The sequence below is a fragment of the Myxocyprinus asiaticus genome, chromosome 41 (genome assembly GCF_019703515.2).
Source record: "Myxocyprinus asiaticus isolate MX2 ecotype Aquarium Trade chromosome 41, UBuf_Myxa_2, whole genome shotgun sequence".
Taxonomy (NCBI): Eukaryota; Metazoa; Chordata; class Actinopteri; order Cypriniformes; family Catostomidae; genus Myxocyprinus; species Myxocyprinus asiaticus.
This window is the reverse complement of record NC_059384.1, coordinates 21977128-21991772: the sequence shown is the minus strand read 5'-3', so window position 1 is coordinate 21991772 and position 14645 is coordinate 21977128. Positions and strand designations below refer to the sequence as shown.

General features: G+C 38.2%; 1 protein-coding gene across 5 annotated transcripts in view; it reads left to right on the top strand.

Moving 5' to 3' along the window:
- Positions 1–14645, top strand: part of LOC127431424 (double-stranded RNA-binding protein Staufen homolog 2) — a 170763-nt gene that overhangs the window by 85847 nt on the left and 70271 nt on the right. For all 5 annotated transcript variants that reach the window (XM_051681806.1, XM_051681804.1, XM_051681807.1 and 2 more), the window contains exon 13: positions 9010–9123. In XM_051681806.1, coding sequence (XP_051537766.1) covers positions 9010–9123 — 114 coding nt within the window. The remainder of the gene's footprint in view (positions 1–9009; positions 9124–14645) is intronic.

Here is a 14645-nt window from a genome sequence, read left to right as displayed (position 1 = left end):
TTGACTTGATCCTACGTCAAAAGTGAAGAACAACTTGAGATTTTTAAAGGTAGAAACTGATGTTAAAATGTTCTTATGCGTACGTCAACTGACAAGCATGCATATGAAAGTTTTTTGTGCTCATGCTCTGGTGTTCCAGTGTGTGCTGACTTGATTTTATTTTGACTTTTAGTGACGCAGATACGAACAGTCAGTGACTGACTGAATTTATTAATAAATGAGTGAGCACGTTTACATGAACAAGAATATTTCAATATGAGCCAGAATGTGGTAATTTTAGATTATGTATACGTAATATACATTTTAGATTATGTATGCGTAATATACATATATGTACATTTACATATATGCTTTATTTTGGATATCTGCTTTAGCAGAATATTTATTTATAGCCCTATCTACACGTTTCCATAATAAATAAATTGAGACCTTCGAGATAACAGGCAGATGTAATATACGGTATGTAAAATGTCAAGCACATTTTTGAAGCGAGGAGGAGAGATTATAGTTTACAGCCCTTAAAACAAAGCTAAATTAAAATACAGATGGGTGAAAGCACCGCAACAATCTCGTATTTAAAACTCGCCAACCTTTTTATTATCAATTCATCTTTCAGCATCTTGTCTGCTGTTGTTGAGAACATAAATTAAAACAAATGATCTGGCTAAAATGCAGCATAATCAATGGTAAGAGCGAGCAGAAAAGCATAAGAAGAATGCGCGTATAGTTTTTAAAGAACATGATTGCCATGTAGTCTATGCATATTTCATTATACTTAAAGAGCATGTAAACCTCTTTTTGCAATTAAGGTTTAGCAAGAATATGGACATAGGTTGAAGAATGGTATGGATTTACAGTAAACATGGTCAATGAATGGATTTATTATTCAAAATGAAAATGAATAACTGATGATGAGTTGTTGAATAGGCTACATTTATATGGGCAGAAACCTGTAGTTTCACTCGCTTTTTTAGAAAACCTTGCACAAGAACATTCCATATGAATGAATGAACGAACAAATGAATAGCTTACGCTTTTATCGTATTCTGTCTCATATTAGGATATTTGATGGTGCTCTGTAGGTGTAAGTCCATGCACTCGCTCACGTGCGCATGATTTTAAGATAAATTACATTTTATAAAGTGGGATGCATTTTGGGAAAATTTTCATGCGTACATACGTTTTATAAATCGTTTGTAGAAACATTTAGGAAATTGTTGTACGTGCATATTTAAGATCATTCTACGAACATCTTTACAAATGAGGCAAACCTTCTCATATATTTAGTTAGACCTCCTTTTGTACTAATTCATGGAAATTGCCACCTATACTTGGAGAACCCCACCTTGTGGTCTGTCTGGTTGTTTGTCTACTTTTCAGCTTTCCCTCTCTACCCCTTCTTTTATCCAACTCTTTCTGTTTCCTCATACCCTCCGAGCCCCTCTCTCTCTTTGCCTGCCTGTTTCTCTTTCTGTTTATGTCTCTCACACATGGTTTCGAAACTCTGCTAAAAGATACCAGCATACCAAGATTCAGATAACACTGTTGGTGGCTTCTCCAAATCCCATCCATTGATGTTTCCTGACCTTCTAGTGAATCGCAGCTGCTTCTGTAGATGAATGGAGATGGTTTGATTGAAGAAATCTTGCCTGGAGTTCTCATCTTGCCAATGTTGGGCAAACATGCATCACTATGAGGTGCTGGTGCTTTGATCTATATGCCAGCTGCTCTGCAGTCATACCATAAATTGCTATATGAGCAGCCTTTCTAAGCCTTTCACTGGCCTAAAAGCCAGTTTGATGACTGGTCACTGATAAGTTACTTTAAATGAATTATGCTATAATTTCCATGCTACACATCTGCTGCATCTTCACAACCTGCCTGTAACCCACCATCCTGCCCTTAATAGCAAAGCACTGACTAATAATGGAGATATTTAATTTAATAATAGAACATCTGGACTCCTATGGAGTCAAAAAACTGCAGGTTCATAATTTCAATTACAGAAGTGGATTGACGTGGATTGATGTGAGCTTTTAAAGTTGACTCGTTCCATTTATGTTGAATGATATGATTTATGAGGTTTTTGGCACTGGAATGCCTTCAACATCCAACCCTGCCCAAGAATATTGACTGGCACATGTTAATACTTGGTGAATAATTGTTTTATAATGACTTAAGGGTGTATTTAGTAATATTTTGGTTTATGTCGACTTGGACTTACACTGACACCAAGGGTGTGGATGCAGCATCATTCAAACATAATAGTTTTAAGTTACCAGTGCCACTGAAGAAATTCACTATTCATAGTCAGGCATGATTAGTTTAATCCATGAGGTAAAGTGTCCAATAACAGGGCAATTACTGAGATTTAGCCAGGAGTTTTGGATGGTCATGTGATCCTTGCATGGCAGCCCCCATGAGGGGACCCTCTTCATGTAGAATAAAACAGCTTTTATAAGGTTACTGATAAAAAGCTGGATTCTTTGTTTTACGTGAGTGCTCATTCATTTATATATACTGTATGTTTCAAAACTACTATTCATTTCTTTAGTTGTAAAACTCTTTTAATTAGGAAAAAATTACTGAGTGTACCTTTAAGCGTCAAGTGAATATACACTTCATGGCCAAATGAATGTGGACACCCCTTTCTAATTAATAGGTTTGGCTATACCAGCTGCACTCATTAACAGGCGAATAATATCAAGCATAAAGCCATACTTTTGGTGATGTAGTTTATCTTGATGTTATAACTGTAAAATCTGGCATGTATCAAATTTGTTGATGCAGTGTCTGCTGCTGTGGTAGAAGATGCCATATTTGGTTTGGAAAAGTGAAGACTTATATAACAGGCTTCATAGACTATAGATGGTGTGACAATCTGCTGTGTGTATAGTTTTTAAAAAGATTTATTTGGCAAATAATTTAGGGTTGTATGCTATTTTTCCTTCTTTTTGCATGTAGAAATGCCACCCTACTTGTCAAGGAGGCTATTAAATACATATAATGGCTAACTTACCACATGCTGAAACTGGACTTACCACAAACAGAGACATGTTATGATTTTAACTGCTGACTTATTACATGTACAACTGCAAAATGATGTTATCAGGTATAGTCATATGTTAACTCCACCAGTAATGTTAGCAGAGATAAGGATCAGCAATGACCGTGTTCTTATGTTGAAGGAAAATTTTTGTTCCTCTTTGTTTTAATTTCCCCCTTCCTTGCAATTACTCGCTCCCAAGTCGTCAGGGACCCATATGACTTTCTTTCTTAAGGTCCCAGCACACTTACGGAGAAGTTCTTCTTCGTTTTTCGTTCAGAGCCTAAAAGAAGTTCGAAGCAGCTTTAAATCTGCCATAAATATTGGCTAAGATAAGGATCACAGTGACTGTGTGCTTAAGTCGAAGATGTTCCATTCTGTTAAAATTTTTCACCTTCCTTGCAATGTAGAAAATCCCACTTTAAAATAAAAAAGATTGGACAGTGTATATTTTGAACATCTGCACTAGAAGATGTTCCTCAAGTTCCTTATGACACTATTCATTCCGTTTTGTTTTTCTTACCCCCCGTACTCTCTGTTGTCTGTGTGAAACCCACATCAAATAGCACTGACAGCGTCTTACGTTTGGCTTGGCTCCTTTTCCACTGCACATCTCCGTCTTATACACAGTCAACATCAAACGCATCTCCTGTCCAACCATCGAAGAGCGGGATGGTTTGTTTCTGTCCGTCTTGCCCTTTCCCTGTATCTGGACGTCGTATTTATGCTCGGATTTTCATTAGCCAGCACATGTTGGACGTGCTAATCCCTTATGGTCTGATTTTGTCTCATTCTGATGGGGCCCAGCTGTATGGCTGTGGCGAATTTGTGTGAGGAGCGATCTTTGAAAACAAAGTTTGTCAGGGAGATGAATCTTAAGTCTGACAGGAAGCTGGCACTGATCTGGGTGTCTTAAACTCGATGGTGGCCTGCAGTTATTTGCTCAAAGTGACAATACTCCAGCAAAATTAAGTGCATTTGGAAAAGCTTTAAATCAAAGCCAGTCACAAACAGCACCAGTAACGGATACACAGTCATCGCTATGCTTACGTTGTAGCTCAAACACGAGATTAAGTTAAATAAATTTCATTTGGCCAAGGTGTAGTATTGTAGCTCAGAAATCTTGCTGTAGTTTCCATGAAGAATCAAAAAAGATTGTTCAAGCAATTTGTTTTGGCTTTTGTTCTCCAAAGTGACATTTCTGGTTCAAGCTCCAAGACAACCTGATCTAACTTTTAGGGTGCTTTCACATAAAAGCTTTTGGTGCAGATACAAGTTCATTTGACATCAGACAGCAGTGTTCTGAACTTAGGTGTACACCAGCGAATCACACCTGAGTCATGTGAACTCTGGCACGGTTCTTAGTTGATTCCAATCTGTCCTGACTCTCAGAAGTTTACCTCCATTGATAGTGTATAATTCGTAATAATACATATTTGCATGCTCCCTGTCATGCTTAAAATGGTATAATGCATTTTTAATAACCGCTGGCTTGTCTCCGAATAAATTGTCTTCTGAGAGCTGCTTGCATTCTTTGCATCTCTTGCAATGTAATTGTGGCAGACAAACACGCATGTAAAGTTCTGGTGGTAAATCCAAAGGGGCAAAAACTCCCATAACACATTGAAACTGGTGTCTTCTCTTGAGTCGTTACCTACATAGTAACAGTGGTAAACAGCTGCTGCAAGTAGTCATATTGATTGCACAAATGTACTTTGGTTAACAAAACTACAATGTGAAAAGAGACCTGAGGGGAAAATGGAAATTGGAGAGAAATCGAACTTCGGTTTGTGCCAACCAATCGAACCAAATGTGAAAACAGGCCAGAAACAAAGCCAATGCGCTGTTCCGGCTGAATATGCTAATGTGTGCTCTTGCGTTACTTTGGCGGTAACAAAGCTCAGTACTCAAGGGGGCGATAGAGTTAAATTGCAAAGTTTGTGTCATAAGACCGGATGGTATAATTTAGGTAAGGTTGCTATAATTATATTGACTTTAACTGACTTGCTCAGCAATATTATCTTCAAACTGCTGCTCCGCATTACAGTAGCTGACCTGAAAGAGAAAACTCACAGTGGAAGCACAGAGTTCACATTAATGTCCATTGTACCACCCCTTGTTGCTACGTGTACTTGTGTTGTTATGAATTGCGGTCTGTCACATTTTGGAACACAACAATGCAATAGGTCGTTCTTGTGGAGCTAGAAGGGACTAAGTCCATGTACTTGCTTAGAGTATGTTTCAGGCTTTAGAGTCAGCTTTGAAATAATTATTTTCTTTTCCTCTTTGTATTCTGGTCTTCTGTGTCCTGATAACCTATGTAGAGCACAATCTGTTGGTGTAGAATTCAACAAAAATATGAATAAACTCTTTAGCTAATCAACATTTCTGCTTTTTACCATACACAAGGTGTTTGTATATCTGTATGAGTTCCTGTTTCCTGAGGCTATGAACCAATTACATGTTCTGTTTTAGCAATTGGTGTTGTTAACATTGTCTTTATAACACACTTCGTAGTGGAATGCCTCATGGATCTGGCCCATCAGGCCACTTGAGGACTAAACATAAATGTTAAGTGAGAGATTCCTTCAGTCTGCACTTTCAGTAATTTAACTGTTTTCTTTTCACCACTTTGTCATGTGGTGAATCTACATTTTAATTTGCTTTTAAATTTGAGTTTATGCATTACCATGTTAAGATATTACATAAAAAATAAATGCTCTGTGAATAATGCAGAGGTTTAGTACAACACAGACTGAGATTAACACTTGATCTGTTTGTGAAATAATGCCTTTCTGCTACAAGATCACATTAGCTGGGTTTCCATCCACGTATTAATGAGCATTTTAGGATATCGCATAAAAACTGCATGATGGAAATACCAAGATAAAATCTCCAAAATGGGCATTAAAACGACACCGATCAGCCACAACATTAAAACCAATGCTTAATATTGTGTAGGTCCCCAACAAGTTGATGAGAGAGGTCAACAGAGAATGGCCAGATTGGTTCGAACTGACAAATCTACGATAACTCAGATAACCACTCTGTACAATTGTGGTGAGAAGAATATCATCTCAGAATGCTATTCTGAGATGCGGGTTGGCACTGTTTTGGCGGCACGAGGGGGACCTACACAACATTAGGCAGGTGGTTTTAATGTTGTGGCTGGTCCGTGAATACGGTCGCTTGAGGTGGATAAATTTTTTATTCGATAAGAAGAAATGCGCATAAACTATGATGGAAACACATTTTCTGGATAAACTCCTATTGAATTTACTAGGAATAAAAGATGCGCATCAGAAAAAGTAATGTGACTGAAAAACTCGTTCATAACTTGACTAACCAGAGGACCAATCATCGCATCTGAAATGTTGCTCTGGTCATCCTGAAATAATGTTTTCTAGAAAATTCAAAGCCTGCAAAGAGTTTGAAGAGCAAATAATTTGAATACAAACGTGAACTGTGCTGAAGAGCTGACACTTTTGGAAATTATTTTATAGATCTGCGTGGGAGGAGGAATGCACACACATAGTGCTCCCAGAACTGTTTGATACGCTGTCGCTCCCAGACATGACTAAACCGCAAGTATTTTTTTTAATAAAAGAGTCACAGTGGCTAAAATTTTTCCAGAAGTGACTATTTTGTTCTTTTGAACACAGGGATGGAAACGCGGCTTTATTCACACATTGTTTTTGCGATATAATGGTTTTTCGCAAAATCAGATTCGCAACTTGGATGGAAACAGATTGAGTTGTAGTAAAAGATGTAGTAATTTTATTTTTAAAGCAATGGCAATACAGATGTCAAAGTTCGCTTTTTATTAATGAACCAAACTCAGTTCTAATTCAACTGGTTCCTCAAGCATTTCAAATGCAATACATTAATTTTCCTTTTTTGTGAACATTTGAGTTTTTCAGGGAATGGATTCAAAGTTATCATTGAGAGCAATCAAGCTTTAGACAGTCACATCAAGAGTTCGGGAATTTTAAATGTCTGCATACTTCATAACATCCATTTGTCTATCTTTACCTGCTGTAACCAGCCTGTTGACCCTGATGTCTTGAGACGTGTTTTTCAGAATTGAACTGTGTTTAACTTGACAGGAGATCTTAAAAATGCAATGCTAATGGTATGAGATGCTGAGAAACAGTGAGACTCGATGCAGTTGTCAAAGATGTCCATCTGATATGTGTACGCAGACCATCAGTTATAATTTCTTGCAGACAGAAGGTGACCTGTGTGAATGGCTCCCCAGGTCTGCATTGGACAGGTTGACAAATGGATTGCTGTGGACTGTAGACCAGTTATAGGGTTAAGTTCAATTCAATGATATATAAATCAAATATTGATATGCTATTAATTAATCAGCTTATCGTAATTAAATAAATTACAATTTATCCATCTCTTTTTTCTTTCTCTTTATCCCTCTGTCTCATCCTCGCTCTCCAAGGAGTAGAGCATTCTATAAATTACACCTAAATAATTGCATGCTCTTTGTGCTTTTTTACTTGAAAAACTTGCCTTTGTTCTTATCTTCTCTCTATTGTTCACTGTTCTCTTTTTAAATCAGCTGGCCAGTAAGAGTGGAAAGATCATGTTTTGGGTTGTGTGAGTCTGTGTATATGTGTGTCAGATGACCTAGAGGTAAGTGTAAAATGCAGATAAGATGAACCGGTTTAGTGCTCAAACTTAAAACCCATCCACTCAAAATCCAGAGTAGCATCTGTCTGGCAGAGTGCATGCTTGCTGTTTTGTTTTTTTAAAATACGAACATAAGTCAATCCAAGACAGTTCTTCTGCTATAGAGCTCTCTGGAAGCACTCAGTCACACATTGTATTCAGCCGTCCAGACAGCCATGTGCAGTTTTGCCATAGAGCATCTAACACCTTCCTTAAATCTGTATAATCACACATAGATTCTTATCCACTGGATTTTCTCAGCTGCTCCAAGAATCATGTCAATTAGCATAGTGCACATTGCCTTAATTTAACATGCCTCTTACACTACCAAAGCCATTCTAACTTGTTCTGAAAGTTATAAAACACTTATGAAGTGTGTAATTTCTGCGCCACCTGTGGCTCCAAACGGAAATGCAAAAATAATGACTATTTTCAAACAGCTTTCCTGAACACTCCCCCCGACTGCCATTGATTGGCGAAATAGATTGTCCCACCCCAGACCCATTCCAGTGGTTGAGCCAATGTTGCTGTATCGGGCTGATTGGGATGCTTAGCCAAACAGAACAATATTTTAATAGTGCCGCATTGACACAGTGTTAACACTTTTCGGGTGAATCAACATACAAATGGTTTGCAAATAAATCTGGGATCGGAGAAAGTATTTTAACATACTTTGCACACTTCACCTTTAAAATATAAAATACTAGAGATTACATATCAGATTACACTGTCATTATCCGATGCTGCTCTCTTACAAATGTCAGATTCATCTCCTTAAAGCTTAAGATGTCATGACTTGCTTGAATGTGTTTATAGGTCAGGCTGATGATGATCAAAGTGACCCAGCATACAGCGTCCAAAATCCACACACACACACACACACACACACACACACACACACAAACACACACACCCACACACACACACACACAATCCTTTAGGTGTTGCTGAGTGGAATTTGACATGCAGAGGTGTTCTGGGAAACCCTGGAGAGTGAAAACGGGGCCAGATCTCACCTCAAAATCACCATATCATTTGCACACGCCATCAGAGCACGCAAAGCATAGACTGTAAACCATTCTCAAGGACAGAGAGGAAAATCTGAAACCACTGCTGGTATCAAGCAAAATTGAGTGCACATTGCCAGCCAAGTCCAAGAAACCAGTTAATAATTTTCCCACAAAAAGTTTTCAAAGCTCAGAACTGCAGTGCTACTCATTCTCTAAATTGCATCACATAATATTTAACATTCTCTTCTCTTTGTCTCTTGTCTCATGCAGGTGCAATACACAGACAGGCAAACTGACAATGAGTGTATGACCTATCTCACTCTCTCACCTGTGCAGATGACCTTCCATGGCATTGGGAGCTCCATTCCAGCTAGTCATGACCAGGTAATAGAACTGAAAAAGTAACAGTACCAGTCAAATGTCTGGGCATTTATGTTGGCCACATTGTAAAAAAAGAGTAACGTCTTCAAAACTATGTAGCTTATGTAGAGACCAAAAAAATGAAACATCAAAACTATTTAAGATTTTAGCTTCTTCAAAGGAGTCACCAATTGCTTAGATCTGCGCACGCTTGGAATTCTGTAAACCAATTGCATAAGATATCCACCTGGAATCTTTTAAAACAGGGTTGAAGGGGTTCCCATGAATGCTGGGTACTTGTTGGCTGTTATTCATTCACTATCTTGTCATACTCATCCATTACAAAATAAAATCATCAGTTAAAATTATAGTTTATAAAGAAGATCATATGTGGGGACAATTAATATTTGCCTGCAAAGCTAATTGCAAACATTTAAAGGTGCACTCAGTAATTTGTTCCATATTTAAAAAGTTTTAATCCTAAAGAAATGAATTGTAATTTTGAAACATATGTATAAAATCATGAGTATCCAGTCATAGTCATAACCTTATAAAGCTGTTTTATTTTAAATGGAGAGGGTCCCCTCATGGCGGTGGCCATATTAGGATCACATGACTAGTCGAAAAATACTTAATCTCAGTAACCACCCTGTTATTGGACACTTTTACTCATGGACTAAATTATTCATGGTTGACTGTGAACAGTGAATTCTACAATGGCATTGGTAACTGAAACCTATTGTGTTTGAATGATACTGCATCCACACCGCTAGGTGTCGGTGTCAAGCCCAAAATGACAAATTACTAAGCACTGAGTGCACATTTAAGCTTTTCGAGCAAAGGTTTGTATGGTAAGAATTGTTTGTTTGTTTTTTAGTAAAAATTAATTCAAGTTACGTGTTAACGCATAATTCGTTTGACGCCACTAATTATTTTAACACCGTGAATGCGTAATATGGCCCTTTGATTAAACCGTAGTTCATGAGAAGCAATTCGTGCAAACGCCGCTAATGTCACATGCATTGATCGTCTGTAAAACAGATGGTGGGAGACATTATGCTGATACCTGTGACAAGCATTTTATCAATGTAGCACAGCAGTAGAACATGCCTGCAAAGCACAGATAGATCTTGGAACTTTGAAACATGATTGCAGCGGCAAGACAGCTGCCATTTGAACACTTGCTTTGCACTGCGAGGCGCATTATGAAAGTTGCGAGGTGCGGTGCAAGTAAGAAGTGAAAGTGTGAGAGCGAGGCGATCGTCTGTGTTCCGTGACTGCTTCCAGGTCCTTGGTGGAGTTTCTGGTGCCCCCCTAGGGAGTTGTTTCCCTACGCAGATTGCGTAATACGCGTATAGGGAGCAGCAGTACTGATTACTGTTTCACGGAAACCCTGCTGCTGTCTCCAAGGTTCTGTCACAGTGTCTCTGTTTGATAGTGCACTAGCCAATGCAGAAGTTGAAGACATTGCTGGAACCCTGCAGGTAATCTACACTGTCATTAACCCATTTAATCCCACCGGTATATATATATTTATACACACACACACACACACACAATATATATAGTATATAGTGTGTGCACTTTTAGTGTGTGTATGTCTTTATTTGGGGTGGTGAATGTTACATGAGCTTCAGATACAAATTAAATTGAGTAATTTGTTCAACTCGCTGGTATTTTGTTGCATTTTTCCAATGGTTTTTCTAGATTGTTGATGGCGTTTCATGCTGATTTGTTGATTGCTTTTGAATAGTACTGTAATATTGGGAAAAGGGCAAACCAGTTGACAAACTTGTGCTGACAAGACTGAAAGTACCAGAATGTGCTGTCATTAAGAGGTGTTCATTATGGAGATTCATTGGGGAGAACATGTTGTGCACAGATCTTTTATTGCATTGTTTGTTTGCAGAGTTTCCTTGGATATGTTGGATTATACACAGCCAGTGGCGTTCCTTATTTTCGTTATCTCGTGGACTTACAGCAGAGGCATTTAACTCTTCAAGATTTTATCGGCACATTCAACATTCAGGCAATCAGAGCATGCACTGCCATTACCCCCATTGTTAATGATAAGCGTGATTTAGTGACAGACCAGACCGCGTTTGATTAGGTTTTCTTTTTACATTTTTCTTGCAGTAATTATGAAACAAAAAGGGCCCTAGGATCTGGGCTGGCTAGTATTCATGAGGTGGCGTATTGTGTTGTGTCATCCATGCAGAAAACCGGTTGCTTACATTATCTAATCTAAACATAGGACACTCTTTTGTTCTGCCCTTCAAAGCTCCACTCTCTAATAAAGGCCCGTTCTATAATCAGTAATAGGCATTTCTGTTGTGGGGACACAGCCACTAAAGCGAAATGAAGGCAATAGAGGCCATGGACTTGTTGTTGCCAAAAGCACTGGTGCATGACCGACTGTTTGGGAGCCTTTCTTTTCCAGATTCCTTGGTACAGTGGCATCCAGCCACAAAAGGAGTCAGAACAATGAGCCCAGGGTGATTCTGGATTGTGACACTTTTTGGCCCAAATTGCTCCACTGCCCCACAGTCCACAGTTGCTGCTTCTAACAATAATCCACTGCAACAAGAATCAGTGCATTTCGTTGTGAAGTTCTGGTAAATATAATGTTTTAAGCAATTTAAAACAATAGTTCACCCAAAAATGAAAATTATTTCATAATTTACTCACCTTTAGGTTTTACCAAATTTGTATGACTTTCTTCTGTGGAAAATGAAAAGAGATCTTTTAAAGATTTGTAGTGGTCACTCTTTTCCATGCTTTTACAATGAATGAGGATGTAGGTGTTCAAGCTTTTAAAGGACCATTAAAGTTTCATAAAGTGGTTAGTTTGACTTGCATGCTATATCACAAGTCTTCTGAAGTCTTTGAGTGAGGAACAGAACGAAATAAAGCTGCTTTGAAACTGTGTGTTGTGAAGAGCACTAGGCTATAGAAATAAAAATGACTCGACTTGAAATTTAATTCATTATATCACTGATAATTTTCCCCTCAAGTGAGTTATTAACCTCTATGACTGGATCATTTAGTCAGTGTGAACTTGTGAACCGAATCAGACCGATTTGTAAAGGAATCATTCAGACTTGTTTTGTGAATTTGATTAACCGATTAATCTAAAAGATCTTACTCAAAAGAATGATTTGTTCACAAATTGGACATCACCACTTCTCTCATGAACTCTCATGAACATGGCATTTTCAGTAAATAACTTTTTGAAATGAAATTTCAGTTTGTTCCACATACAAAGCTATCATATGGCTTCATAAGACTTGGGTACAGCCCACAAACCAATTTTTTGGTACTTTTATGGTGCTAAGAAGTTTGAGGGCCTTGATCCCCATTTGTTGTAATTGTGTGGAAAAGAGCATCCAGTACATTCTTTGAAAAATTTCTCTTTTTGTGTTCCGTTGAAGAAAGTCATACAGGTTTGGAATGACATGAGGGTGAGTAATTAATGACCAAATTTGAATTTGAATTCCTTTATTCTGCCCCCCACATTGATAGTCACCAAATCATGTTAATGCTCATTTGCCTAAAGTTGAACTATGCCCAACTTTGTTACATTATTACATTAATTAATTTAGGTTGCTCGGGGGCTGAAAATCGCTGTCAGTGTGAATGTGCCTTTGGAGTGCTTAGTCAAGTAAGAATACAGTGGATTAACAACAACGTACCTGGATGTGTGTTATCAAGGTTGAGGAATCAACCTCGCATGCTGTATGGATGGGGATTGTTATGCAGTTGGGCTGATTCACATGTGCTGGGATTGCTCAGATTGACTGGCTTAGTTGTCAAACTTGACATTGTGAATGAAGCCAATGCGATCGGGTCCAACTCTTTCCTGGAGATTACCAGCAATTCAAGCTCAACCATGACAATCATCCCACAAGAGATGACTCTAACTGTGTGCAACAAAGAAATTGGTTCTGATTCGACATGTTTAATGCATCAAATTTTAGCTTGGTAAGCAGATTAGATTTTGTCATCATATTCATCCATTTGACTATTCTACATTACTGTGCCTTTAATGCCAAGCTGCATAAAATGTAAGTGTACTAAGTTTTTTGGACATGTACCATGGTAATACCATGGTATTTTTTGGAAAATAACAGTTTAAAGATGCCATTATCATGGTAAAAGAATATGGTAATCATTCAGTATGGTCATTGCCTGATGGTTCCACCATCTTCACCCAAAAAAAAGTACATTGGTTGTTCCACAGTATTGTAGTATTATAATTAAATTTTATAGACAGAATTAAGATGTTGCACATTGATTGAACCTAAGCCATGTGATGTCTCGACCATAGCAGTACCAGGTCACTGTGACATTTACGCATTGGTAGAATTGACAGAGTCCTATGGAGAGCTGTGGAGAGTTGCTCCTGCAGAGTCTGTCAGTTTACAGAGCCCTTGGCCCTGCTCTTTCTCACTACCGAGGAAGACTTCAAGCCCCCATAGCCTGACACCCCTCCTGCCCTGATCCTTGGCCCTCCATGTGCATTCCTTGAGGGCCTGGGCGTCTTAGATATACAGCTGAGCGCCCCCGCCGACCCCCGTGCCAGCTACGCAATGCCATCTGCCCAACACATGTTTGCATTCACTCCTCTGCATGTTTCTCTAAATGCCCTGCCTTCAAAACTGAACTCACTTGAGGTCAGAATATATCCTTAGTTGAAACTGGATTTTTCTGTCCTGTTTGTTTTCTTTTTCTAATGACATAATAACAGGTTTTCACTGTTGATTCTATAAATCAGTTGTCTTTAATTGACATCAAGAATGCTAAATTGGTTTGCTTCGCAATCTTGTTTCTTTAAATGGTTAGTTCAGCAAAATAGGAATTTCTGTCTTCATTTATTTCATTTCTTTCCAAACCTTTAAGACCTACTTATTTCTGTGGAGCACAAAAGGTAAGGCTGGACATTAGAAAATGACAGCCTCAGTCAACCTTCACTTTCATTGTATGAAAAAAAAAAAGATGCTATGAAAGTGAATGGTGACTGAGCTTAACATCTGCATTTGTGTTCTGTTGAAGAAAGTAAGTTATATGGGTTTGGAACAGCTTGAGGGTGAGTGGGGGCTGTGTTCTCTCACAGAGCTGTTCACGATGTAATCTAAAAACCTAGATGAGAATTAGCATTTTCGAGCCATGGGTTCCCTTGGGACTTTCCTATGGTTTTTATATTGGCAGTTTTGGATTTATGAGTAAAATATGGTTTATGGTAAACATTACTTTAAGATACTTGGGCGCTTTGTTCTACAACATAAATTACACAGCGTGAATTTTGAAGCCACCGTATTTAAAAAAAATACATTTAAAAAAGTATGTTGCTAACCAGTTGCTACTGTAGATGGTTTTCCGTTTCCTTAGACACGTTCACTCACATGCTTGTGGTGGTTGTAGTCTTTATTAAGCATGTTGTGAGCAACTTATATTTTTCAAAAACACGGTGACTCATGTCTGATATATGACTGTGTATCTTCAAGGAATCTTTACCACAGACCTTATTTACTCATAAATTAAAAATG